Source organism: Anopheles aquasalis, chromosome 2 (genome assembly GCF_943734665.1).
Source record: "Anopheles aquasalis chromosome 2, idAnoAquaMG_Q_19, whole genome shotgun sequence".
NCBI lineage: Eukaryota > Metazoa > Arthropoda > Insecta > Diptera > Culicidae > Anopheles > Anopheles aquasalis.
Genome location: NC_064877.1, coordinates 56,728,057 through 56,755,029, shown reverse-complemented (window position 1 = coordinate 56,755,029; position 26,973 = coordinate 56,728,057). Strand labels below are relative to the sequence as shown.

Sequence of the window (26,973 nt, the reverse complement as noted above, 5' to 3'; positions counted from 1 at the left end):
CCGTGATAAGTGATTTAACATTCTTCACATGATTTTATTTTTTAAATACTCTTCAAATATCATTCGCAGGATTTCACTCTATTCTATTGGGTCATAAACTATTATATCTGCTTCTTCCAAATGAATGTTTTTTTCATTCAATTCCTGTGAGCTTCCACTTACAGCAAAGGAAGAAACTGCATGCTGGATGGCCACATTATTTCTCGGTGGTTTTTTTACTTTTAATCTTTTCTTAGAATGGACACGTTTTCGATTTAAACTAATTAGGAACCGTTGTTTTGAATTTTTCAGATGACTTTTAAAAAAATCAACAAGATGTCTATCACTTACTTTTTCTGACGAAGTTTTCCCTACTACTTTGAACAAATGTATAAAATTAGAATGCTCTACCAAGGGTTCTTTTCTCGGGGAGCTTCTGCTTTGATGAGTAAACGTTATTTTTGTTTGCAGCTCTAGAGAACAAAGCAGATCCAGGCAGCTTCTAATTCTCCATAGCATATTACCGTCACCTACATTAGAAAGTAACCATTGAACCTAGAAATAAATTCCAATTCAGTTTCATTTATATTTACCAATTCCAATAAGTTTCATTTATATTTACCAATTCCGCATTAAAAGATATATCGTTTAACTTTTCATTGAGCTCTCTTAGCTGCTCAACGGTTTGCATAGGGTCGAACTTGTATGGTGCCATTAGCACTACATTTTGTTCAATAGATTCCACTTTTTTATGCATGAGAGAAATTACACCCTCGATAAGGTCATTTTGCTGCAGTACGTCATCATTTTGTTTCTCAATCTGAGCACTTTTTGTTATCAACGATTGCAGCATTGATTTGATACATGCTAGCGTTGAAGCATCCTCACCCGACCCCGAGGCATATGGTGATCCAGGTGATTCAACGGAAGCATCCTCTACATTCAAGAGTTTTTCCGGTTCTTCCTCTGTGATTAGTTCTTTATGTTTTAACGGTGCATGGAGTTCGTTCTGTGCTTCCTCGTAAGTTGGAAACTCCTGCTTTACAACGCATTCTCTCCGCATCCAGCTTTGCAGTGGCTTACATGTTCCTTCTATTGCGAGCTGATTTTGTCTCTCGGCGCTGAATTCATCAGGCCAAAACAGAACTGGTCGCTGGGTGTTCTTCGACGTGCACACCCATCGCTTGGGTGCTACCTTCCAGTCCTTTTCGCCTTTATCATTAACTATTTCCACTATCAGGAACATCCTACACCAAACAGTTTAGTGGAGAAAATCGTGGAAACTTCTATTCGCGAATCTTTTCGGCGCCTTTTCTCTTGAAACAATAACAAACCGCTCGGAAACGTAAACACGCACTATAGATGTGTGTGTGCGAGATGGGAGTCGGCGTTGTCAACAAACCCGCAACCGATTCACGAAGCGTTTAACCGAAAAGGTTGCTGACATGGATTAGTAAATATCTGGTATAAAGGTAACAGCACAAATAAAAAAGGCGGCAAAAGAGGAAAAAATAGAAAATGCATTGCGTTAAGATAGCAGAATGATATGCAAGCAATGAAAATTACGAAACCAAAGGAAGGTAACAAAATGGTCCATCGAAATAACTACCGGCAAATTTTTATCTAGCCTGGACAGAAAAATCACAGAGGCAATCGTATCACCACTCGTACCGGCTTAGATTTGCTGGTACCACCGGATCCGAGATATCGTAATAAGGACTGGTATGTAATGGTTAACAAGCAAAAGCACTATCTCAATGAAATTTAAAAATCTCTTTTCAATGCTCTTCATATAGTTTTGTGAAGGGGAAAGGTTCATCACGCTGACATGAATACCTTTGTTGGATAGAGAGTAAGCAATATTTTGAAATTCACTATTCAATTACAACATATTACTTAGATGACAAAGGATTAGGTTATTTCTTAAAATCATTTTCCATATCAAGCGAAGGATTTCCCTATTAGCACAGAACATCCAGTCGCCCCTGTTATCGCTTAGCAGCGCCGAGTGGATGTTGTATCTATAGGAGTCTTACTATCCTATCAGATTATATATTTAATTGAGTTTTTCTCTTTAGCTAAGGAATTTTTATCTCATTATTTGAGTTTTCATTTGATGCAATCGAAGAATTCGCCTCCTCGCTAGCGACACCATTCGGTTTCCTTTTTTTTGTAAATTTCTTCCATTTGCAGTGGCGCTTTCGATTTAAACTCAAAAGATACCGCTGCTTTGAATTTTTCAGGTGATTCATAAAACATTGAGCTAATCCTTGATGAGTTACATCTTCTGACGGTGTCTTCCCTACTACTTTGAATAAATGAACAAAATTAGGTAGTTCACTTATGGGATGTTTTACGGATTTTCCAATTCCACTCCACCTTAATTGAGATTGTAGCTCCAAAGAACATAGCAAATCCAAACAGCTTTTAATTCTCCATGGTGCATTATCGTCCTTTACTTTAAAAAGTAACCATTGGAGCTAGAAGTCCAAAAAGAACATTTCCGGTTAAATTTCAGCAGATCAAAATAATAGTCATTCATCTTATGTATGCTTACCAGTTCCGAGTTGAACGATTCATCGTTCAGTTTCGTTTCCAAATCCCGCAGCTCCTCCGCAGTTTCTCTAGGCTTAAAGACAAAAGTTCTCTTTGAACTATTATCATTTCCTGATCGTTCTATTGGTCTAGTTCTCTTCTTTGGAAAAATATCATGATTTAAACTATTACGAATCCGTTGTTTTGAGGATATGAGATGACATCTCAAAATATGTCCCAATGAAGTTAAAGTTATACGTTCTGAAGGTGTGTCCCCAATTTCTTTTACCAACAACAAAAAATTATGTAGACTAACCAGGCAAGCCCATTTCAACTTTGATTGCAACTCTAGCGTACAAAGCAAATCCATACAGCTGCTTATCCTTTTCCTTGTAGTGTCCTCATCTACGTTAGAAAGTAACCATTTCACCTAAAATTAAAAGAATTTCATTCCAATTATATTTCATCCAAATTGGAAACAAGCGTTCCGCATCAATTTACCAATTCCGTATTGAATGACTTGTCGTTCAACCTTACATCAAGCAACGTAAGCTGTTCGATGGTTTCCATAGGCTCAAAGGAAAATTGCTTGGTTTTATACCAAGAATTATCGAGACTGAGTACACTTAAAGTATTGGTAAACTTGCTCTCTACAGTACCAACCCTCTTTTGTAAAATACAAATTATACTCTCGATGAGGTTATTGTGCTCAACTACATCAGCGTTTTGTTTCTCAATCTGAGCACTTTTTGTTATCAACGATTGCAGCATTGATTTGATACTTGCTAGCGTTGAAGCATCCTCATCCGACCCCGGGGCATATGATGGTTCAGATGATTCAAAGGCAGGATCCTCCACATTCAACGGATCTTCTAGTTCTTCCTTTATCTGATTGCTATTTTGTGATAACAGTGCCTGGAGTTCGGTGTTTGCCGCTTCGTAAGTTGGAAACTCCTGCTTTACAACGCATTCTCTCCGCATCCAGCTTTGCAGTGGCTTACATGTTCCTTCTATTGCGAGCTGATTTTGTCTCTCGGCGCTGAATTCATGTGGCCAAAACAGAACTGGTCGCTGGGTGTTCTTCGACGTGCACACCCATCGCTTGGGTGCTACCTTCCAATCCTTTTCGCCTTTATCATTAACTATTTCCACTATCAGGAACATCCTACACCAAGCAGTTTAGTGGAGAAAATCGTGGAAACTTCTATTCGCGAATCTTTTCGGCGCCTTTTCTCTTGAAACAATAACAAACCGCTCGGAAACGTAAACACGCACTATAGATGTGTGTGTGCGAGATGGGAGTCGGCGTTGTCAACAAACCCGCAACCGATTCACGAAGCGTTTAACCGAAAAGGTTGCTGACATGGATTAGTAAATATCTGGTATAAAGGTAACAGCACAAATGAAAAAGGCGGCAAAAGTAGGAAAAGTAGTAAATGCTTGAGTAATGAGTTAGTAAAAAGATATAATTAGTGTGTGATGATTGTTGCAAAATCATTATCAATGTATTTCATTCAATTTTCCAAGCGATGCACAACTATTGATAACATGTGAAATTGCCGATTGGTACTCTTTTTCATCGGAACAGTTTACAAAAGGAAAGTTGTACAACGAACAAGTGCATGCTTTGCTAACTAGTAGTTGTATACATATTCAATTATTGAACATTTAATTAACTCATAATTTCTATATTCGTGAATCGTAGAAAACCAAAAATATCAAATTAAAAAGCAACTGTAGCCCCTTGACCTCACAGACGAAATTCACTAAGCTAAGATGTCGCGCAGCCATTAGTATATACTAGTCCAAAAATCAAAATCAAATAAAATAAGAAACGAATTTTCAGGCACATCTCTTCTGCAGATTTAGGCTAGTTACACCAAAAAGTGTTTTTTTATTTTTTAAACTCATTGTTCAAATCAGATAATGACATTATGACATCCGTTTCATACATTGTTATCTCTGCTTCTTCCAATCGTCTATTCACTTCAATGTACTCCGAGTTTTCATTTACAGAAAATGATGAATCTACTTGCTGGATAGCCACATCACTTACCGCGGCCTGATCACATGTTGGATTTGAACTAGCAACAGCTCGTCGTTTACAAAATGCAAGATGCTTTCTTATAAAATTATCCACCGAATTCAGCGTTACATGTTCTAAAGGTGTTTTTCCAACTATTTTAAAGACATTCAAAAAATTCTTTAATCCAACGATGTTACTCCATTTTACTTGTGACTGCAACTCTGAAGAACATAACAAATTAACACAGCTTTTCATTCTTGATTCTGCACCATCGTTGTTTATTTTCAAAAGCAACCACTGAACCTAAAAAACAGGCAAATAATTTTCATTTCAGTTAAGTAGAGCAATATCTTAAAAAATGTCGTGACTTTTGCTTTTGCAAGGCTTTATTCTGCTTACCAACGCCACATTAAATGATTCATCGTTCAACTTTTTATCAAGCTCCGTCAGCTGATCAACGGTTTGCATAGGATCGAACTTATACGATGCCATTTCCTTCACAGTTTGCTCCATCGTTTTAATCCGTTGCTCTAAGGCCGACATTTCATTCGTGATACGAGAATTTTGCTCCAAAATATTAGCATTTTGCTTCTCAATCTGAGCACTTTTTGTTATCAACGATTGCAGCATTGATTTGATACTTGCTAGCGTTGAAACATCCTCATCCGACCCCGGGGCACATGGTGATTCAGGTGATTCAAAGGTAGGATCCTCTACATTCAACGGATCTTCTAGTTCTTCCTTTATCTGATTGCTATTTTGTGATAACAGTGCCTGGAGTTCGGTGTTTGCCGCTTCGTAAGTTGGAAACTCCTGCTTTACAACGCATTCTCTCCGCATCCAGCTTTGCAGTGGCTTACATGTTCCTTCTATTGCGAGCTGATTTTGTCTCTCGGCGCTGAATTCATCAGGCCAAAACAGAACTGGTCGCTGGGTGTTCTTCGACGTGCACACCCATCGCTTGGGTGCTACCTTCCAGTCCTTTTCGCCTTTATCATTAACTATTTCCACTATCAGGAACATCCTACACCAAACAGTTTAGTGGAGAAAATCGTGGAAACTTCTATTCGCGAATCTTTTCGGCGCCTTTTCTCTTGAAACAATAACAAACCGCTCGGATACGTAAACACGCACTATAGATGTGTGTGTGCGAGATGGGAGTCGGCGTTGTCAACAAACCCGCAACCGATTCACGAAGCGTTTAACCGAAAAGGTTGCTGAGAAAGATGATTAAGTATCTGGTATAAAGGTAACAGCACAAATGAAAAAGGCGGCAAAAGTAGAAAAAAATAGTAAACACTTGAGGTATGAGATAGTAAAATGATATGATTAGTATGTTATGATTGTTACAAAATCATTATCGATTTATGATCGAATAAGCAGGTACACGCTTTACCTTCAAAGAGGACTGATGTCACTCTATGAATATTTAAGAAAATTTAAATTTAAATAATATCTACAATTATGAATTGTAGATGATCCCAAAATATGAAGCTCATTAAAGAACTCGAGCATCTACAAATTGAAGATCAATTCAAAGAATAGTTCCGATTTTTCCGACGCGTTAACGTGCTTGTAGGATAGCGATGAGCTCTGCGCATAAATCTTAAAGACGACGCCTTTCGACAAAAACCAGACGACTCTGGACTTCATAACATAACTATCTTCACCATTCGTTTGAAGACACCACAATGTAGAAACACTGCAGCGAAGCAAGTGTTTGCGATCACTATCAGGTCAGACACAGAAAATGATTCACAGAAAAGGCCAAATATCATATCTTATCGCGCTTCTAGCCTATGTGTTTGCGCGGACTTGAACGAGATTCGTGACTTGTTGGTTATCTACCGAATTCGCTCGTCCACAAAGGCCTTCGAGTACGATTCATTTCCACGCACTGTTCCTTATCGATCAGTCGTTAGCTCTCTTTTAGTCTCGAATGATGTGATTTTCGCTTCCAAATAGCTCCAATTTTCGCTTCCATTTGTATGTTTAACCATCAGCCGTAATATTTACTTTCGTTCATCAACAGTAAAATGGACACACCATCTGGAAGTCCATACTCGCAACGCCGAAATTGGTTAAGAATGCAGGAGCAGCAGCAGCAGCAGCAGCAACAGCAATTTCTCCAACAAAAGCGTCAGCAGGACACTAGTACGCTACAGGAAGATATGGAATATCGGTTCTCGCGGCCCATCAAAATAGTAGATTACGATAAAGAGCGGTACTCCTGGTCCGCACCAGGCAGTCCTTATCACATACGCCGCCCAGCATTCGATAGGAACCGTCTCTGGTAATGATCCTCATACCTACGACATGCACGGAAAATGACTCATCGTACAGGATTTTTTTTGTATTATAGGATCGAGAACGTCAGCAGCTCTGAATCGGATCACGAGCCTAAACCAATTCGCACTATTAAGCAGTGCGCACCGGACGATGATAATGGCTCTTCGAATCCACCGGAAGCACACCGGGCATTTGCGAACACTGAAAGCGGTATTGAACTGTCGGCCTCACTGCGCAAAAGTGATATCATTAAAGATTTCATTGATTGCAATTTTATCCAGCAGAGCGGGATCCAGGGACGTTCCCTATCACAATACGCAGCGCTCGTAGCTTGCAGAGCCTTCGGTTGAGGCGTGATCCACAGCACCAGGGAACACGGACCGTGAAGGCACGGCGCGTGATAAACAAGAAGGGAGAAGGAAACGTCCATCTTGCGCATCTACCGCAACGTTCGATTCGTTTCGCGCGCGACATTGCCACCACGTTGGTTAGTTGACACTATACTGAAATAGGTATCAATGATCCGCTTTGTACTTCCACTGAGCACCACCATTCCTATTCCGTCAGGTGGATGAGCAATGGCGTTACACACTACTTCTGTTTGTGCTGAGCTTCTGTTGTAGCTGGATTTTCTTCGCCATTCTTTGGTACCTGATTGCGTACGCACACGGTGATCTGAATCATGATCCAAGCACCGGGGAGCGGCTTGGTGATGGCAGCAAACCGTGCGTCGAAGGAACTACGAGCTTTACCGGATTCCTGTTGTTCAGTGTGGAAACGCAAGTGTCCACCGGGTATGGTGTAATCGTGCCAACAGAGGAATGCCCCGAAGCGTTCTTTCTACTGCTCGTGCAGATTCTTTTCGGACTCGTCATTGGCGGGGCCATGGTTGGGGTCGTGTACGCCAAGATGATTCGCATCCCGAAGCGTAGCTTCGAGATGAAGTTCAGCAAACGGGCAGTGATCTGCCAACGCGATGGACGGTTGTGTCTCGTGTTTCGTGTTTGCGATCATAAGCAACAGCACATTATCGGCACTAAGCTGACCGCTAGCATTCTTGAGCCGAGGCGTTACCCCGGAACGAACTTGGTAGAAAGATGTGAGTCTCGTTTGCGGCTACAAAGCAATGGTCACGTCTTAGCACTGTGGCCTATCACCGTGTGCCACGTGATCGATCGATACAGTCCACTGTACGACGTATCGGCGGCCGAGCTGTTAGAGCGAAAGTTTGAAATCGTCGTCACAATGACCGGTGCGACGTGGACGACGGGCCAGATGAGCCAAGCCCGTACATCCTACCTACCGATGGAGATTCTCTGGGGACATCGGTTTCAGAACATCATCGAGTACGATGTCGACCGAGGGTGCTATGTAGCGCAGAACGAACAGCTAGATCTGGTGGAGGAAGTCGACACACCGCTCTGCAGCGCTCGTTTGCTCGAGGAGATGATGGACGAGCTGCACGACAATCATCCGGATTTCGGCGAATATCATGCCGCGGACAATACCGACGCTAGTCTGGGAGTTAGTACGAACGGTGGCCAATGCCACGAAGTGCCACGGGCTCTACCAGCTTCATTCAATTGTACATCTGATTGCAGGCTTCGTTTCGATCGAAATTCAGCATGCGGATGAGAAGTAATCCTAGTTCGTTCGTGCGCTTTAACGAAATCTACTCGGAAGATGAAGAAGATCGAGCGTCCTTCGAAGAGTCGCAAGCGAACGCACCCACGGACAAGAAATACAGTAGCTCAAGAACCGATTCAGAAGCGATCGTTATCGAGGATCATGAATCGAAAAGACCCACAACGGAGACCGCACTTCATTGATCACTCGAATCACATAGAAAAATGTACACATCTCAGTGTACCAAGTATACTAATCCGAATAAAAATAGGAAATGCATTTATAGTGTTAAATAAAATTGCTATAATGGCAAAGGATAATTATAGTTCTTAAAAGCATTCTTCATGTCAAGCGAAGGATTTTGTCGTCTCCTATTAGATTATATATTTAACTGAGTCTCTCTCTCTCTCTCTCTCTAGCTAAGGTATTTTTATCTCATTATTTGAGTTTTCATTTGCTGCAATCGAAGAATTCGCCTCCTCGCTAGCGACACCATTCGGTTCCCTTTTTTTTGTAAATTTCCTCCATTTAGAACGGCGCTTTCGATTTAAACTCATAAGATACCGCTGCTTTGAATTTTTCAGGTGATTCGTAAAACATTGAGCCAGCCCTTGATGAGTTACATCTTCTGACGGTGTCTTCCCTACTACTTTGAATAAATGAACAAAATTAGGTAGTTCACTTATGGGTTGTTTTTCGGATTTTCCTACTGCACTCCACCTTAATTTAGATTGTAGCTCCAAAGAACATAGCAAATCCAAACAGCTTTTAATCCTCCATGGTGCATTATTGTCCCTCACTTTAAAAAGTAACCATTTGAGCTAGAAGTAAATAAAAACATTTCCGATTAAATTTCATCAGATCAAAATAATAGTCAATTATAGTATTTGTGCTTACCAGTTCCGCGTTGAACGATTCATCGTTCAGTTTCTCTTCCAATTCCCGCAGCTCCTCGACAGTTCCTGTAGGTTCAAGGAAAACCGTTCTATTGGAACGAACGTTTTCCTTAGATGTGGTTAACTTTCCCTCTGATTTTTTCTTATTCCCAAAAAATTTACTGTTTATACTTCTTTGATTTTTTTCAAAAAAATTAGCCAAGAATTTGAAAGTTACACATTCTGAAGATGTTTCCCCTACTTTTTTCAACAGGTTCAAAAAATTTTGAAGCTTCACCTGCCAAACCCATTTTATTTTTAATTGCAGTTCTAGACAACAAAGCAAATCCACACAGCTTTTAATCCTCAATTTTGTGTTATCGCCACCAACATTAGCGAGCAAGAACTGAACCTAAAAACAAAATCGATTAATTATATTTCATTAAAATGGGGATAAAATCCGATTTATATTTACCAATTCCGTATTAAATGATTCATCGTTCAATTGATTTTCTAATTCCTGCAGCTGCCGAACAGTTTTCATAGGCTCGAAGGAAAAAAAATCCTTTGAGCTTTGCTGGCGAATAGCTTCTTCAGGTTCATTGCAAGACTGATCGAAACTATGAACACTTGAAGTAAATTTACTCTCTACTATTTCAACCCTCTTATGCAAATTACAAATTATACTCTCGATATGGTAATTTTGCTGTACGACGTCAACGTTTTGCTTCTCAATCTGAGCACTTTTTGTTATCAACGATTGCAGCATTGATTTGATACTTGCTAGCGTTGAAACATCCTCATCCGACCCCGGGGCATATGATGGTTCAGATGATTCAACTGCAGTATCCTCTACATTCAACGGATCTTCTAGTTCTTCCTTTATCTGATTGCTATTTTGTGATAACAGTGCCTGGAGTTCGGTGTTTGCCGCTTCGTAAGTTGGAAACTCCTGCTTTACAACGCATTCTCTCCGCATCCAGCTTTGCAGTGGCTTACATGTTCCTTCTATTGCGAGCTGATTTTGTCTCTCGGCACTGAATTCATGTGGCCAAAACAGAACTGGTCGCTGGGTGTTCTTCGACGTGCACACCCATCGCTTGGGTGCTACCTTCCACTCCTTTTCGCCTTTATCATTAACTATTTCCACTATCAGGAACATCCTACACCAAGCAGTTTAGTGGAGAAAATCGTGGAAACTTCTATTCGCGAATCTTTTCGGCGCCTTTTCTCTTGAAACAATAACAAACCGCTCGGAAACGTAAACACGCACTATAGATGTGTGTGTGCGAGATGGGAGTCGGCGTTGTCAACAAACCCGCAACCGATTCACGAAGCGTTTAACCGAAAAGGTTGCTAACATGGATTAGTAAATATCTGGTATAAAGGTAACAGCACAAATGAAAAAGGCGGCAAAAGTAGGAAAAGTAGTAAATGCTTGAGTAATGAGTTAGTAAAAAGATATAATTAAAATATATATAAAAAGATATAATGATTGTTGCAAAATCATTATCAATGTATTTCATTCAATTTTCCAAGCGATGCACAACTATTGATAACATGTGAAATTGCCGATTGGTACTCTTTTTCATCGGAACAATTTACAAAAGAAACGTTTAAATTATTGTGCAAGAAGCAAGTACCGCTATACTTTCAAAGCGGACTGAGCTCGCTCTATGAATATTTAAGAAAATTGAAATTAAAATAATTTATGAATTATAGATGATCCATTTATGAATTATAGATGATCCAATAAACATACGGCTCGTCCGTCCTTATATATGTTAAAAAAAAAAATAGATGATCCAAAAATATGAAGCTTATTAAAGTACAAGAGCATATACAACTTATCAGATATGTTCAAATGATGGAACTCTTTCACTAATAGTTAAACTTTCTTCCCTATGGTTCGATAAGATTCACTATACCTGACGAAAGTGACATTCCTTTCCCGCACTGTCCCACTTTTATTGGCCAGTCGCTAGGTCTCTTTTAGCCCTGAATGGTGTAATTTTCATTTATAAATGGAGAAAAGGAGACACACTTTGAATGTTTAACCATCAGTCATAATATTACCATCGAGAACGATACCGTACTATCGTAATGGATTGTACATTATTATGTCTGTTTGTTGCAAATGGGTTTTTATCTCACCTATCTCCTGCGAGCTCTCCTCTGTAGTAAAAAAAGAACAATTCGCCTCCTCGCTACCGACACCATTCGGTTTCCTTTTTTTTGTAAATTTCCTCCATTTAGAACGGCGCTTTCGATTTAAACTCATAAGATACCGCTGCTTTGAATTTTTCAGGTGATTCGTAAAACATTGAGCCAATCCTTGATGAGTTACATCTTCTGACGGTGTCTTCCCTACTACTTTGAATAAATGAACAAAATTAGGTAGTTCACTTATGGGTTGTTTTTCGGATTTTCCTACTGCACTCCACCTTATTTTAGATTGTAGCTCCAAAGAACATAGCAAATCCAAACAGCTTTTAATCCTCCATGGTGCATTATCGTCCCTTACTTTAAAAAGTAACCATTTGAGCTAGAAGTCAATAAAAAACATTTCCGATTAAATTTCATCAGATCAAAATAATATTCAATCATCGTATTGGTGCTTACCAGTTCCGCGGTGAACGATTCGTCGTTCAGTTTATCTTCCAATTCCAGCAGCTCCTCCGCAGTTCCTCTAGGTTCAAGGAAAATCTTTCTCTTTGAACTACTACTCTTTTTGCTACTTTCATTTTGTTCGAAAAAATTCGCCAATGAACTGAGAGTTACACGTTCTGAAGGTGTTTCCCCTACTTTTTTCAACAGATTCAAAAAATTTTGAAGCTTCTCCAGTGAAACCCATTGTAGTTTTGATTGCAGTCCTAGAGTACAGAGCAAATCCACACAGCTTTTGATCCTCAATATCGTTTCATCGCTACAGATATTAGCGAGCAAGAACTGAACCTAAAAGCAAAATCAATTAATTATATTTCATTAAAATTGGGATAAAGTCCGATTTATATTTACCAATTCCGCATTGAATGATTCATCGCTCAACTTTTTATCAAGCTCCCTTAGCTGCTTGATGGTGTCCATAGGTTCGAATTGATTGAATGCCATTTGGACTACAGTTTGCTCCATTGTTTCAACCCTCTTTTGCAAAAGAGATATTTCATTCACGATACGAGAATTTTGCGCCAATATATTAGTGCTTTGTTCTTCGATCCGAGCATTTTTCACTATCAACGATTCCAGTATTGCCTTGATAGTAACTAGCATTGAAACACCATCGCCCGGAGTTGATTGAATGCCACATGGTGGTTCAGATGATTCAAAGGCAGGATCCTCCACATTCAACGGATCTTCTAGTTCTTCCTTTATCTGATTGTTATGTTGTGATAACAGTGCTTGCAGTCCGGTGTTTGCCGCTTCGTAAGTTGGAAACTCCTGCTTTACAACGCATTCTCTCCGCATCCAGCTTTGCAGTGGCTTACATGTTCCTTCTATTGCGAGCTGATTTTGTCTCTCGGCACTGAATTCATCAGGCCAAAACAGAACTGGTCGCTGGGTGTTCTTGGACGTGCAAACCCATCGCTTGGGTGCTACCTTCCACTCCTTTTCGCCATTATCATTCACTATTTCCACTACCAGAAACATACTAGCTCATTCAATTAATCGAACGTGGTTCTAAAATCGTATTTCACACTCTTTTCGTTGCTCCTACTTCCAAAACCTACAACAAGCCGCTCGCTATTTTAAACAAAACAATCCGTTCATCGACTGTCAGGACCTTTTTCATCGAGTTGTGGTTTCGTTTTCGTCGAATTTCGTATCTTGAGTCCTTCAACGATCATGCAAATCGTATCCAAAGGAGTTTTGCAGCTGTTTCAAGAGTATATTCTATGTGCCGATCTTCAAACATTTTAATATTATTTATATAAAGAAAACACAGAAACAAAGATTGTGCCGTACTATTTATGTACATATTTAATACACTTATCATGAAACTACCATATCTGTGCTAATTTATAATTTCTACATTAATTAGTATTTCCGATTCGTCCTCCATCAATTCCGCATCGGTATGTGGTTCAGCATTCGATGTACCGACGTCGTTCGTCGCTTTGTTTTCAGATAACTGTTGAGTATCATCAAGCTTATTGACTAATCCGTTACATCCGATGTATTTTCTATGGCTTAACAGACGCTGTCTGGCACATTTAAGTTTACTTCGGAAAAACCAGGCGATGTGCTTGTCGTTCACCTTTTCCCAGGGGGTTACTCCAACCGCTTTCAATACCTCTACAATGTTATTTCGGTCTCTAATAGCCGGTTTCTTACAGCCGATTTCATCTCGAGTCGTTCCAGTCCAAAGCGAATTGGCTTGCATTTCAAGTGAAAAGAGCAAATCAAGGCAGCTAGACATCCTTTTGGCTGGATTCAGTCCTACTACGTTCAATTTCAACCATGCAACCTAATGAAAAATGGAAACAAAATATTATTTTTAAATATCTAACTCAACATGTCTGTATTGCAATCAAAGTTACCATTTCAAAAAAGAACGTCTCATCGTTCAGCTTGTTTTCAAGATCATCCAGCTGTTCTATTGTTTCCACAGGATCAATGTGAAATGACGAATTTTCAACTGAACTCTTTGTGATTTCTATTTGGTGCGACACTAGGTATTCGAATCTTCTATTTATTAAAGTTAGCTCCTTCATCAAGTCAGAGTGTTCGTTCTGAATACGGCTATTCCGCTCCATAATGTTAGCGTTTTGTTTTTCGATTCGGGCATTTTGTGTCTCGATGCATTTAGTTTTCTTCATTAATGACTCGATCATTGTTTTGATATCAGCGAGGGTGGAAGCATCACTTTTCGGATATGATTGTGCGTTTCGCTGCATTATTGCGGGTAGTTGCTCGGTTTCAGGATGCTCTAACACAAGCAGATCGTTTGGTCGTTTGTTCACATGGATTTTTCTATTTCTCTGTACGCCACTACCCAACGGCATCGAAGCGTTCAACGATGAGTTGGCTAATAATACTTCCAGTACTGCACTTGCCGCTTCGTAAGTAAGGCACTTATGTTTTATTATACATTCTTTCCGGCTCCAGCTATTCGTAGGCTTACTTGTTCTTTCTCTAGCGAGTTGATATTGCCGCGCAGGGCTTATTTCATTCGGCCAAAACAGAACTGGTCGCCGGGAGTTCTTCAAAGTGTACACCCATCGTTTGGGTGCTACCTTCCACTCCTTTTCGCCCTTATCATTGACTATTTCTACTACCAGAAACATACTAAACCATTTAATTAATCTGACGAGGTTCTAAACACGTATTTCACACTCTTTTCGGTGCTCCAAAACCAACAACAAGCCACTGGCGAATGCAAACAAAACAATCCGTTCATCGAGGTCGGATCGTCGATTTTGTGGTTTCGTCGATTGTCGGGTACTTTGAGCGACGAACCCGAGACCGATCATTTAAAAAAAGTTCAAACCTCCGCTCGCGCCGCACATGATCACTTTAGTTTCTGCTATCATTTTATCAGTCACACGACAGCTAGTATTTCATTCTCAGTCACGCTATAACTAACTAAACGAATAGAACTCAAATGGGTGAACGCGATGGTGAAGATAGACTAGATCCCAAAGAAAACAGAAGCATCATCAGCACCATCCAATTCGAGAACACATTGAAGAAAGATCGTCATCAACAACCAATCCGCAAGTTATTGCGTCTAAAAGCATGGACATATTTTATTACAACATGGCCTCTGTAATGTTAACTTTTAAACATCGACATGGAGCGTTTACCTGTGACACAAAATAGAGTCGTTCCGATTGAAGATATTTGATAGGACTAAAGTTACCTAACAACTGATAAAACAATACTACCCAAGTATATGCATGAGAAGGGAGCCGTTTTGGAAAACATTCAACAACGAATTCACAGGGACATATTGCTTTGCTTCTCGATTGTATTATTTATTTCGGATATTTCATATTCGGCTATTTCAACTCATTAGTACTGCGGTTCTTGCTCTACCGCCAAACCAGTTGTAGTTCGGATGTTGCGAATACTCTAGCTAAGAAGAAAAGGAAGAACGGAACGAAGGGTATACTCCGCAACCCATTGGTATTGGCAGTATTTTTTAAAGTTATCTATATCTATATATTCTTCGGCATAGGATCTACAGTAGCAGAAATATCAAAAGCAATATCAAACAGTTATGCATGTGTCAGTGTAAATCTTGTACTTCAAAACAATTGTGACTCATCATCGAAAGATTCCATCGATTGGCGATCAATAGCATTCGATGAGTCAGCAGAAGTTATCGCTATACCATCGAGTCCTACTTGTTGCTCATTATTACATATCGGATTAGTTCCTTTGCCGCTTACCGAACGCTTCTGATGTCGCAGGAGCCGTTCCTTGCCGGTTTTAAGTTTTAATTTGAAAAAATTAGAGACATAATTTCCATCAATTCTTTCACGTGGTGTTGTACCAACTGCCTTGAACAGATTTACTAGGTTTTGATGATTTCGCATAGCTACTTTTTCGTACATAGCGTTTAGCTTCTCGAACTTTTCAAGTTTTGCCATTAAGGATTGCACCATCGATTTGATAGAGACCATCGTTGATAAGTTCCGATCCGTATGCAACTGCGTTTCGGCAGATGGTTCAGCTGGAACCTCATTGAGATCATCTATATTCAGTGGATCTTCATTATCTTGCTGTAAAGTCTGCCCGCTCTGTACCATCGCAACAGCGCTGACCATTGGAATTGTAACTTTCGCTTTTGGACGTGGCCGTAGCAGTGCAGCAACTTTCAATGCAGCATTTGCCCCATCGTAAGTCGAACACTCTTGCCTCACGATACATTCCTGCCGACTCCAACTTTTCATCGGTTTGCATATTCCCTCTTTGACCAGGTGCATTTGCCGTTCAGCTAACATTTCATGTGGCCACAACAGAACCGTTCGCCGGGTATTCTTCGTTGTGCACACCCATCGTTTGGGTGCTAGCTTCCACTCCTTTTTGCCCTTATCATTGACTAATTCCACTACCAGAAACATACTGAATCAAACACTTTAGCGAAGGAAATTGTGGAAACTTCTCCCTCAACTCTTTTCGACACCTTTTCTCACAAAATTGACAGGTCGCACGCGAATGTAAACAAAACAATCCGTTCATCGATTGTCAGGACCCTTTTCATCGATCGTAAAAATGCTTTCCTTCAACCCTTCGACGGCGTATATCATTCCGAACATTTGACCAAGATGTATAATTGATTTGGAAAATGTATACACATGAATTGATTAGAAATTCAAACATTCTTTCTCGTTTTACTTAATCTGTTGTATTGTTTGTAGCACGTTCATACCATTATTACTAACAACGATTATCACTAACATGCAGAGCATTTTGTTGTAGGATTTTCTAAATCAAATTGAATGTCCGCCTCATCGCCCAACGTTATCGGTGAAATTTACAGCATTCACTATCGATCAAAACTACAGCATTCGATGATTCGACATTATTTATCGCACCATCGGCAATCGGTTGATGGTCATCGTCCAGCCTTTCTATAGCTTGATCGATTGATGTCGGCTGTTCATCAAGCTTGAGCAATCGCGTTTTAGCAAACTGCAGTTTTTTCTGGAAAAATACTGCGATGCTCTTATCGCTCACCTTTTCCAAAGGCGTTGCTCCAATGTTTTTGAATAACTGCAGTATTCTCTTATGATGTTTTATGGGATGCTTCTTTAATCCATTTCGGGTTGTTCCAGACCAAAGCAAATTTGTCTGCAATTCCCAAGAAAAAACCAGATCTAGACAGCTTGCCATTCTCCTTTGTGGTTTATTGCCGACCGCATTTAGCTTCAACCATGTAACCTGTGGAATATATGAAAATATTACGGCTTAAAACGTTCATATGGTGTTCAGCAATTTGCGTAAATCATCTTTACCATATCAGATCGAAAAGACTCGTCGTTCAGTTGGTTGTCAAGGTCGATTAGCTGTTCAACGGTTTCCAGTGGATCGAAACTAAATAATGTATTTTCTATCAAACTTTCTGTCGCTTCAAGTTGTTGGCACACAACGGACTCATATTTTGTTTGGATCGAAACTAACTCTTCCATCATATCAAAGTTATCATTCGCAATTAGTTTATTCCGCTCAATGATGTGCGCATTTTGGTTTTCGATTTGAGCAATTCTCGACACAATACTTTCATTGTTTGTGATCAACGATTCGAGCATTGATTTGATAGATGCCTGTATTTCTTGATCCGAAGGCGATTCAATGGTGCATAGTGATACAGGCACGACAACACTAGAGGCTCCTATTGGAAGGGTCTTTCTGTTTTGCTGTCGTATCTGATTACGCTTTTTACAGAACATTGCATTTGATACCTGAATAGAAGTATGTGACGACGAAGGTGATACTAGCAAACCTTTCATCGCAGCATTTGCACCATTATAAGTAGGGCATTCCTGCTTCACGCTACATTCGACGCGGCTCCAGCTTTTCATCGGCTTGCATGCTCCCTCTTTGGCCAGGTGCTGCTGCCACTCCTGACTGATATCATGCGGCCATAACAGAACCGTTCGCCGGGTATTCTTCGTTGTGCACACCCATCGTTTGGGTGCTACCTTCCACTCCTTTTCGCCCTTATCATTGACTATTTCCACTACCAGAAACATACTAAACCATTCAATTAATCGGACGTGGTTCTAAAAACGCATTTCACACTCTTTTCGTTGCTCCAAAACCAACAACAAACCGCTGGCGAATGTAAACAAAACAATCCGTTCATCGATGCCGGGATAGTTTCATCGATAGTTAAGCGGGCGCCAGACGAAGCGTAAACTCAAGCGTAAATATATAGCCGGCGATGCATGAAGCGTAAACTCTCGTATAAACTCAGAGTGTAATGCCAAAAAGATTATACTTATGTCAAAAGCCGGCGATACATGAAGCGTAAACTCAAGCGTAAATATAAAATTAATTTACACTTGAACATGTTTACATGACCGGGTTGAGACGCGTAATCCGAATTACACTGAACTTTAATCGACTTTTGTGAGAAAAATAGAATCTTTTTTCCAAAGAAAAAGATTAAAAACGCTAGTAATGAACACTCACTATTAATGCAAACCACGAACAGGAAATGTAGTGGGGCAAATCGCTTGCAAACAGCGTTTACGCTAGGATTTATGCTCCGTGGACCTATAATCTCTTTTACATCGTGTAAACGGCAAATGTAAACTTTTTGGCATTACATTCTGAGTTTATACGAGAGTTTACGCTTCATGCATCACCGGCTTTATATTTACGCTTGAGTTTACGCTTCGTCTGGCGCCCGCTTAACTATCGATGAAACTATCCCGGCATCGATGAACGGATTGTTTTGTTTACATTCGCCAGCGGTTTGTTGTTGGTTTTGGAGCAACGAAAAGAGTGTGAAATGCGTTTTTAGAACCACGTCCGATTAATTGAATGGTTTAGTATGTTTCTGGTAGTGGAAATAGTCAATGATAAGGGCGAAAAGGAGTGGAAGGTAGCACCCAAACGATGGGTGTGCACAACGAAGAATACCCGGCGAACGGTTCTGTTGTGGCCACATGAAATGGGAGCTGAACGGCAAATGCACCTGGTCAAAGAGGGAGTATGCAAACCGATGAAAAGTTGGAGTCGGCAGGAATGTATCGTGAGGCAAGAGTGTTCGACTTACGATGGGGCAAATGCTGCATTGAAAGTTGCTGCACTGCTACGGCCACGTCCAAAAGCGAAAGTTACAATTCCAATGGTCAGCGCTGTTGCGATGGTACAGAGCGGGCAGACTTTACAGCAAGATAATGAAGATCCACTGAATATAGATGATCTCAATGAGGTTCCAGCTAAACCATCTGCCAAAACGCTGTTGCATACGGATGGGAACCTATCAACGATGATCTCTATCAAATCGATGGTGCAATCCTTAATGGCAAAACTTGAAATGTTCGAGAAGCTAAACGCCCGTATTGAGAAGCAAAATGCTCATATTGTGGAACAAAATGCTAACATTATAGAGCGGAACAAAAGCATCGAGAAAACGAATGCAGCTCTTTTGACAAAGATAGATGTAATGCAGAGAGCATTGCATAATCTTGATCCTCAACAATTATCTACAACGAATACAACGGACTTAATGGAAGCATCCTCGTATTCCTTTGATCCTATGGAAACTATTGAACAGGTAACGAGACTAAAGCAAAAGTTGAATGATACGTCTTATCGCCGGAAACTGGTAAGCATTAAAAACATTGAAACAAAGAATAAAATTGAATGTTTCTAAATGTGTGCCCTGTTCTTTAGCTTTCATGGTTAACAATAAATGCTACGGGCCAGAATGCAAACACAAGGATGTCGACCTGTTTGGAGTTGCTGTTTAGCCGCGAACTAGTTGCAAAATACACATGGACAGGGATGGCTAGGGATGGAAAAGAAAAAGTAGCTATGCGAAATCATCAAAACCTAGTAAATCTGTTCAAGGCAGTTGGTACAACACCACGTGAAAGAATTGATGGAAATTATGTCTCTAATTTTTTCAAATTAAAACTTAAAACCCATCGCCAATCGATGGAATCTTTCGATGATGAGTCACAATTGTTTTGAAGTACAAGATTTACACTGACACATGCATAACTGTTTGATATTGCTTTTGATATTTCTGCTACTGTAGATCCTATGCCGAAGAATATATAGATATAGATAACTTTAAAAAATACTGCCAATATCAATGGGTTGCGGAGTATACCCTTCGTTCCGTTCTTCCTTTTCTTCTTAGCTAGAGTATTCGCAACATCCGAACTACAACTGGTTTGGCGGTAGAGCAAGAACCGCAGTACTAATGAGTTGAAATAGCCGAATATGAAATATCCGAAATAAATAATACAATCGAGAAGCAAAGCAATATGTCCCTGTGAATTCGTTGTTGAATGTTTTCCAAAACGGCTCCCTTCTCATGCATATACTTGGGTAGTATTGTTTTATCAGTTGTTAGGTAACTTTAGTCCTATCAAATATCTTCAATCGGAACGACTCTATTTTGTGTCACAGGTAAACGCTCCATGTCGATGTTTAAAAGTTAACATTACAGAGGCCATGTTGTAATAAAATATGTCCATGCTTTTAGACGCAATAACTTGCGGATTGGTTGTTGATGACGATCTTTCTTCAATGTGTTCTCGAATTGGATGGTGCTGATGATGCTTCTGTTTTCTTTGGGATCTAGTCTATCTTCACCATCGCGTTCACCCATTTGAGTTCTATTCGTTTAGTTAGCTATAGCGTGACTGAAAATGAAATACTAGCTGTCGTGTGACTGATAAAATGATAGCAGAAACTAAAGTGATCATGTGCGGCGCGAGCGGAGGTTTGAACTTTTTTTAAATGATCGGTCTCGGGTTCGTCGCTCAAAGTACCCGACAATCGACGAAACCACAAAATCGACGATCCGACCTCGATGAACGGATTGTTTTGTTTACATTCGCCAGTGGCTTGTTGTTGGTTTTGGAGCACCGAAAAGAGTGTGAAATACGTGTTTACATGTGGCCACAGTAGCCGGTCCTCTAAAAATAGCAGAGGTCTATATCTCCAGGATAGCTTGCGAAGGCCCAGGAAGCTGGATTCAAGAGCCTTACTGGAGTAAATCCTCAACGAAGGTGAAGAAGAAGAAGAAATACGTGTTTAGAACCTCGTCAGATTAATTAAATGGTTTAGTATGTTTCTGGTAGTAGAAATAGTCAATGATAAGGGCGAAAAGGAGTGGAAGGTAGCACCCAAACGATGGGTGTGCACAACGAAGAACTCCCGGCGAACGGTTCTGTTGTGGCCACGTGAAATGTTAGCTGAACGGCAAATGCACCTGGCCAAAGAGGGAGTATGCAAACCGATGAAAAGTTGGAGCCGGCAGGAATGTATCGTGAGGCAAGAGTGTTCGACCTACGATGGGGCAAATGCTGCATTGCAAATACAGCAACAGTCTGAAGTACACCTTAAATCCATGGGCGCATCCGGCGTAGTAGCACCGGAGCCATCAGCAAAACAAGACCTTCCGGAGACTAAAACATCAATGCTGGCCTCTATTAAGACGATGGTGGAATCTCTAACGAAAAGACATGCGTGCATCGAACAGCTAAATGCTCGAATCGTTAAGCAAAATGCTAAAATTGAAGCGCAAAATATTCGTATAGAAAATGAGAGCGTTGATTTAAAGAAAACCCTACAAGTAATGCATAAAAAGCTTGCCACACTTGGTTCGCATCAGACCCATACTGAAGATTATTCAACGCAAAGTTCATCATTTTACATTGAGCCGTCGAGAACCTTTGTGGAGCTAAATGACTTAGAAAACATGTTGAATGATGAGGCGTTTCAATCGAAAATGGTAAACAGCATTGACATGGAAACCTTTTTTCAAACTTTCTTGAATTGTGGCTAATTTCATTCTGACGATTTGTTTTTCTTCTAATTAGGTTGCATATGCGGCATTGGAACAACAGCGGCTGTTAGCAAATCAGAGCTTACCTGAAAAGTCATGGACTACTCTCGGATGTGTTGTTAAACGCAAATTTAAAACAATTGAAGAAGTGAATGCAGCCATAGAGGACATGTCTGGTATGTCTTCGAGCAGCATGTCGCCTGGACCTATGCCCGTCCAGAAAAAAAATAGGACGAAGAAAGTGGACTTCAATCATGAAATCAGAGAAATAGACCGCTTGACTCAACCACGGATCGAACCATCTGCCAATACATCCATTATAACAGCCTCAGCAGACACAGCATATCCGACGACAACAAGAGAACGGACAAGTACACCAACAAACACCATGGAAGATATTTGCAACAGATTACAAGAAATAACAACCAGCCAACAGCAAATACAAGCCAGCATGAATATGCTGACGAACAGAATAGCCCGCATGGAAAAATCAGTGGCTGAGGCCTTGGCAATTTTTCCAACCATTTTGGAGAAAATTGAAGCGCAACCGAGTCGAAAGGAGCCAAAATTTTCATTCAATCCTATTGGTTCTATTAAAGAGCTGGAAGAATTAGAAGGAAGGCTTAACGAGGAAAATTATAAACAAGCGATGGTAAGCTGAAGCCTGATCTGAATGGTGCAATATTATTCAATGTATTTTATTAACCATATTCTATTACAGATAAATTGGCTCGAATGGAACGTTAATGGGGAACGCTCGGAAAAGCGAATGGCCAAAAGCTTAGATTTGTTGTTCTCCGAAGCAATGCAAGCAAAATGCACTTGGTCCGGTGTTTCGCGAGGTGGGAATGATCGAATTGCTTTGCAGCGTAGGCGAAACATTAAACATATTTTTAGAGTAATAGGCACTACTGAAAATGAAAAGGTTAACGATAAAATGGTCGCAAAGTTTCTAATTAATAGGCTTAGAAACGCTAAGAGACGTATATTGTGGAACGGCCGGAATGGGACGGGTGCCTGAAGAAAACCATTCCTCAACTAAAGATGATAATGATAACTTCCTTCCCTTCGAAGGTTCGCTTTCCGATCTTGAAATGTCTGATTTTGAAATGAGTGACTGAGTTAGTTCATCAAATTGTAGTTTCAAGATATAGTTAGAAGGAAAATTAAATCAAACAGAATGAATTATGCTAGTCCGTAGATTTATTATCTTAATGTATGTACTACAGGAACCATTAAATAATTTTCATTCTTATAATCCAAAGCCGCAAGTTTACATCTTATATCGCTAATATGAAACATACTTATGTCTGAAGATATGCTATTTTTTTACATACATATATATGAAGTGTTGAGGACACTATTGGCGTTGAAAATCGATCTGTTTTAGATAGAAATTCGTTGCCAAATAGTTCTATAGGCTGACCGGTTCGTTGTTCTACTTTTTTAAGCTGGATAATTTTGTTATCTTTTGTCAAAAAGAATGAATCCTTGCGAGTACAATCAAGAATGAAATTTTCATCCACTAGTACCTGTTTACGATTAGCGCATAAATTAATTATAGGGTATGTTTTTTCTTACGTTGTTTCATACCCTTCTTCTTCTATTTCTGATAGTCGATTTACTGCCTGCTCTAAAATCCTATACCCATGCCGTATCAATCCCTTCATAAGGCCTAACGCATTTTCGAAAGGGTAAGCAGATAAGGTGCTCAACGGACCTAATCGATAAACCTCCTGAGCAACATGTAGCAGGTTATGAACGTTGCTCGTTATATAACGGCCGTTCTCCGGAGAACTCATTGGCACTTTAAAGCAGGTCCGCCGAACTATTTTGTGCGGTCCGTGGCCACGTTCGCGGTGTATATGTATGTTGAATTTTGTCATTAATTTTATCTTCTATGCTATTTAATTATGTGCTTGGGATTGACGATTGCTGATATATCTGCAATATGACAATCGAAAAAGCTCGTGGCTCCTTGGGAAGGGCTTTATTAAGTAATCAATCGTGATAACGTATGCATTAAAAAAAAGAGACAAAATTTGCCGATTTTTCCTGGGCAAACCGTCAATCGCATTGCAGAAACTAAAAATGCAGCATCAATAATAGTTATCTATGAGTCATCAGACAAAATTTGAAAGCTTTATCAGTCCAACTCTAATCGTGATGACGAAAAAAGCGAAGCAACTTCGTTCCGAGGTTTGCGCATTTCAAAAACGGTATCCTGACGCGACCAAAAAAATTATCGTGTGACACTTTGTGAGTGTCGGATATGGCCGTTTCAGTATCTACAAGATCTTGGCACTATTGCCCAACAATAATAGCATCACAAGAAGGCATAGTTCGGCACGGCCGACGACTCTGACCGACCAAAACCCCCAAAGGATGCTGATGACCGATACCGAGGAAAAAGTGGTTACATCGCTGCGTGCGATTGGCCGTGAGATCGGTGCAACGGCCCAAATAATTAAGAAGTATTTGGAGTACATAGCCATACATGTCAGAAAGCGAATATCCCGGCCACTAATCTCAGAGCAGCAATTAATGTCACAGCGACAGCGGTTGACCACGATCGTCAAGTTAATTTTTTTTGGCGCATCGCGGCGTGGCGGTGGTGAATGCACGCGATACCTATCTCAGTCTAGATGAAAAATTATTAAAAGGCACTTCATATTTTACTTTCCGCACGAAGAAAGTGAGCTCTAAAGTGAAATTCACTCACACACCAACTTCCTCAAGAAGGCACTCCATTGGCTAACAATCAGCTGCCCTTCTTTAACTCCGAACTGGTCGTGATCGGGAAAATTTATTATGCAAAGTGACTGCAGAAGGTTGCGCCAATCATCAAGGAACACTAATATTACAAAGATCGGGGAGTCTGACCAGAAACGATACGCGAAACGATCGTTAGACGAAATGAAGCAGCTGAGTATCAATGTGATACCAATGATTGCAAACCCGCTCAACGTCCCCCAGCTGCTCCCCATCGAAAATTTCTGGGCTAACTTTACACGTAAGATGTATTTTAACAATTTTATTGGAAAAACGGAGGAGAAATTAAATGAAAAGACACAGAAATAGTTGAAAATATGTGCACAAATATGTTTTTGACTGCCATGTCGAAATTACCGTCTAACTTCCAGAATCCTACTCGGAATAGCGTAGAATTTTTTTGCTGATAAACTGATAAACTCCCTTTCCACATGTAATTTACAGAACTCAATTATCTGTCATACTTTATTTTTTATCGCCATTCAAATTTTGTCTCTTTTTTTTAATGCATACGTTATTTTGCAAATTACAAAGTATATTACGGGGGGAAATCTATTGTTAGATGCAATATTAAGGAAGATCTATTAAGATACTAAGTTGATTTTTTAGTAGTAGTAGTAGTAGTAGTAGTAGTAGTATTTTGTTCATTTTTTAACGGTTGTCGCTCAAGGCACTTGATTGTCGATGAAACTCATACGTTATCGACGAAAGCGGTGTTGGTATCGATCAACTTGAATCGAATTATTTTGTTTACATTCGCCAGCGGTTTGTTGTTGGTTTTGGAGCAACGAAAAGAGTGTGAAATGCGTTTTTAGAACCTCGTCCGATTAATTGAATGGTTTAGTATGTTTCTGGTAGTGGAAATAGTCAATGATAAGGGCGAAAAGGAGTGGAAGGTAGCACCCAAACAATGGGTGTGCACAACGAAGAACTCCCGGCGAACGGTTCTGTTGTGGCCACATGAAATGGGATCTGAACGGCAAAAGCAGCTAGCAAGAGATGGATCAACAAAACCAGCGAAAAACTGGAGTCGGAAGGAATGTGTCATACTACAAGAAAGTTTTACTGACGATGAGGCTGATGCTGCATTGAAAGAACTATTGGCACAACGTTCAACATCGAGTGCTACAATGTCGCTGCTCGGCGGGTCACCGGCAACGGAAGGAGACCGAAAGGAAGAACACTCGGAGGATCATCTGTTAACATACGATCCTGAAAATGAAGAACAAGTTTCAACCATTCCAGTTGAGTTATCATCATATAAATCATGGATCGCGCTGCAGGATCCAGATGTTGGCATGCTTGCAGCTATTAAAACAGAACTGAACACTCTGCTTATGAAAAACGATCGCATCGAATCACAAAATGCTAGAATAGAGAAACAAAATGCTGAAATAGAACTACAGAACATCCGTATCGAGACGGATAACTCCAATATGTTGAGAAAACTAAACCTATTAGAAAAAAGGCTTAACAAACTTGATTCAAAACAATTGAAAAATGCGAAGAATGTTGGGGAACGATCTACGTTTACACTTCATCCTATCGAAACCCAGGATCAGCTGAAGGAATTAGAGAAGAAGTTAAGCGATAGGGCTTTCCGTGCTAAAATGGTAAATATTTGTCTGATGACTAATTATTCAACTTATGTTCTTAATTTAAAGAAATACTTTTTTCGTCGTGTTAATGCTCACCTTTTGTTACATTCAATAGGTTGCATGGCTGATGTTAAATGTTGATGGAAACCGCGCACAGAAAAGAATGTCGAACTGCTTAAAACTGCTATTTTCCCGCGAGCTGCTTGCTGACTGTACTTGGGGTCGTATACATCTGAATGGAATACAAACAGCAGCTATGCGAGAACAACGGAACATAGTGAATCTGTTCAAGGCAATAGGAACAACGCGGAAGGAAAGAATCGATGACAAGAAGATTGCTTTGTTCTTCAGCCGAAAGTTGAAAAACGTTAGACAGCGATTGCATTCTGATGATATAAATGAGGCACACAATCAGCAAATCCTGGACCAACATATGGACCCTTATCATGACGATTCATCTAATGATGAACCACTTGCCTATGCGGAATCGATGGAGGACGAATCGGACACATTATTTGAAGTAGAAATTTTAAAGTAACACAGATATGGTAGTTTCATGATAAGTGTATTAAACATTATGTGTGTGAGCCAGGGGGGCTAAGGAAATGCGTTACATAAATTGTACGGCACAATCTTTATTTATGTGTTTCCTTTATAGAAGTTGTTCTTCTTTAGATTTTGGACGATCGGTGATTGTCATAGAATATACTCTTGAAACAGCTGCCGCAGCGTAGGACTCAAAACAAGAACTGAAGCGATTCGATGAAACAGAACCGTGTGGACATGCAACAA

The 26,973-nt window shown here is 40.1% G+C and overlaps 11 protein-coding genes across 15 annotated transcripts; 4 read left to right on the top strand and 7 right to left on the bottom strand.

Moving 5' to 3' along the window:
- Nucleotides 1-6: 6 nt before the first annotated feature.
- LOC126571756 (uncharacterized) lies at nucleotides 7-1,225 on the bottom strand. 2 transcript variants are annotated; one of them, XM_050230545.1, is made up of 2 exons: nucleotides 602-1,225; nucleotides 7-534 (listed from the first exon to the last, which is right to left on the bottom strand). In XM_050230545.1, the coding sequence occupies exons 1-2, from the start codon at nucleotides 1,223-1,225 to the stop codon at nucleotides 79-81; spliced, it is 1,080 nt and encodes a 359-aa protein (XP_050086502.1). In that variant the 3' UTR covers nucleotides 7-78. The 2 variants fall into 2 exon arrangements, with proteins under 2 accessions (XP_050086502.1, XP_050086503.1); XM_050230546.1 differs by having other exon boundaries at nucleotides 397-1,225.
- Nucleotides 1,226-1,713: 488 nt separating this feature from the next.
- Nucleotides 1,714-3,911, bottom strand: LOC126571748 (uncharacterized). Of its 3 annotated transcripts, none has more exons than XM_050230536.1 (4): nucleotides 3,016-3,901; nucleotides 2,831-2,944; nucleotides 2,537-2,608; nucleotides 1,714-2,459 (listed from the first exon to the last, which is right to left on the bottom strand). In XM_050230536.1, exons 1-4 carry the CDS (start codon nucleotides 3,676-3,678, stop codon nucleotides 2,058-2,060), a joined length of 1,251 nt encoding a protein of 416 aa, XP_050086493.1. In that variant the 5' UTR covers nucleotides 3,679-3,901; the 3' UTR covers nucleotides 1,714-2,057. The 3 variants fall into 3 exon arrangements, with proteins under 3 accessions (XP_050086493.1, XP_050086491.1, XP_050086492.1); XM_050230535.1 differs by having other exon boundaries at nucleotides 1,988-2,284; nucleotides 2,359-2,459; nucleotides 2,537-2,944; nucleotides 3,016-3,911; XM_050230534.1 differs by having other exon boundaries at nucleotides 2,537-2,944; nucleotides 3,016-3,897.
- An 86-nt stretch (nucleotides 3,912-3,997) lies between these two features.
- LOC126571758 (uncharacterized) lies at nucleotides 3,998-5,763 on the bottom strand. Its single transcript, XM_050230549.1, has 2 exons — nucleotides 4,940-5,763; nucleotides 3,998-4,843 (listed from the first exon to the last, which is right to left on the bottom strand). The coding sequence occupies exons 1-2, from the start codon at nucleotides 5,561-5,563 to the stop codon at nucleotides 4,409-4,411; spliced, it is 1,059 nt and encodes a 352-aa protein (XP_050086506.1). The 5' UTR covers nucleotides 5,564-5,763; the 3' UTR covers nucleotides 3,998-4,408.
- A 711-nt stretch (nucleotides 5,764-6,474) lies between these two features.
- Nucleotides 6,475-8,774, top strand: LOC126571745 (ATP-sensitive inward rectifier potassium channel 11-like). 2 transcript variants are annotated; one of them, XM_050230528.1, is made up of 5 exons: nucleotides 6,475-6,833; nucleotides 6,903-7,039; nucleotides 7,114-7,316; nucleotides 7,397-8,353; nucleotides 8,431-8,774. In XM_050230528.1, the coding sequence occupies exons 1-5, from the start codon at nucleotides 6,577-6,579 to the stop codon at nucleotides 8,656-8,658; spliced, it is 1,782 nt and encodes a 593-aa protein (XP_050086485.1). In that variant the 5' UTR covers nucleotides 6,475-6,576; the 3' UTR covers nucleotides 8,659-8,774. The 2 variants fall into 2 exon arrangements, with proteins under 2 accessions (XP_050086485.1, XP_050086486.1); XM_050230529.1 differs by having other exon boundaries at nucleotides 7,397-8,357; nucleotides 8,431-8,587.
- A 94-nt stretch (nucleotides 8,775-8,868) lies between these two features.
- LOC126575853 (uncharacterized) lies at nucleotides 8,869-12,978 on the bottom strand. Its single transcript, XM_050236832.1, has 4 exons — nucleotides 12,349-12,978; nucleotides 11,953-12,285; nucleotides 9,176-9,276; nucleotides 8,869-9,101 (listed from the first exon to the last, which is right to left on the bottom strand). Exons 1-4 carry the CDS (start codon nucleotides 12,976-12,978, stop codon nucleotides 8,984-8,986), a joined length of 1,182 nt encoding a protein of 393 aa, XP_050092789.1. The 3' UTR covers nucleotides 8,869-8,983.
- A 327-nt stretch (nucleotides 12,979-13,305) lies between these two features.
- LOC126571750 (uncharacterized) lies at nucleotides 13,306-14,666 on the bottom strand. The gene is made up of 2 exons (XM_050230538.1): nucleotides 13,869-14,666; nucleotides 13,306-13,795 (listed from the first exon to the last, which is right to left on the bottom strand). The coding sequence occupies exons 1-2, from the start codon at nucleotides 14,613-14,615 to the stop codon at nucleotides 13,343-13,345; spliced, it is 1,200 nt and encodes a 399-aa protein (XP_050086495.1). The 5' UTR covers nucleotides 14,616-14,666; the 3' UTR covers nucleotides 13,306-13,342.
- Nucleotides 14,667-15,223: 557 nt separating this feature from the next.
- Nucleotides 15,224-16,453, bottom strand: LOC126571760 (uncharacterized). The gene has a single exon (XM_050230551.1). The coding sequence runs from the start codon at nucleotides 16,395-16,397 to the stop codon at nucleotides 15,579-15,581; it is 819 nt and encodes a 272-aa protein (XP_050086508.1). The 5' UTR covers nucleotides 16,398-16,453; the 3' UTR covers nucleotides 15,224-15,578.
- Nucleotides 16,454-16,690: 237 nt separating this feature from the next.
- Nucleotides 16,691-18,101, bottom strand: LOC126571752 (uncharacterized). The gene is made up of 2 exons (XM_050230541.1): nucleotides 17,292-18,101; nucleotides 16,691-17,217 (listed from the first exon to the last, which is right to left on the bottom strand). The coding sequence occupies exons 1-2, from the start codon at nucleotides 18,027-18,029 to the stop codon at nucleotides 16,798-16,800; spliced, it is 1,158 nt and encodes a 385-aa protein (XP_050086498.1). The 5' UTR covers nucleotides 18,030-18,101; the 3' UTR covers nucleotides 16,691-16,797.
- A 667-nt stretch (nucleotides 18,102-18,768) lies between these two features.
- On the top strand, nucleotides 18,769-20,063 carry LOC126571757 (uncharacterized). The gene is made up of 2 exons (XM_050230548.1): nucleotides 18,769-19,615; nucleotides 19,684-20,063. The coding sequence occupies exons 1-2, from the start codon at nucleotides 18,836-18,838 to the stop codon at nucleotides 19,981-19,983; spliced, it is 1,080 nt and encodes a 359-aa protein (XP_050086505.1). The 5' UTR covers nucleotides 18,769-18,835; the 3' UTR covers nucleotides 19,984-20,063.
- Nucleotides 20,064-21,076: 1,013 nt separating this feature from the next.
- Nucleotides 21,077-22,832, top strand: LOC126571747 (uncharacterized). The gene is made up of 3 exons (XM_050230533.1): nucleotides 21,077-21,757; nucleotides 21,846-22,463; nucleotides 22,533-22,832. Exons 1-3 carry the CDS (start codon nucleotides 21,092-21,094, stop codon nucleotides 22,830-22,832), a joined length of 1,584 nt encoding a protein of 527 aa, XP_050086490.1. The 5' UTR covers nucleotides 21,077-21,091.
- Nucleotides 22,833-25,156: 2,324 nt separating this feature from the next.
- On the top strand, nucleotides 25,157-26,817 carry LOC126571751 (uncharacterized). The gene is made up of 2 exons (XM_050230540.1): nucleotides 25,157-26,196; nucleotides 26,297-26,817. Exons 1-2 carry the CDS (start codon nucleotides 25,429-25,431, stop codon nucleotides 26,717-26,719), a joined length of 1,191 nt encoding a protein of 396 aa, XP_050086497.1. The 5' UTR covers nucleotides 25,157-25,428; the 3' UTR covers nucleotides 26,720-26,817.
- The last annotated feature ends 156 nt before the right edge of the window (nucleotides 26,818-26,973 follow it).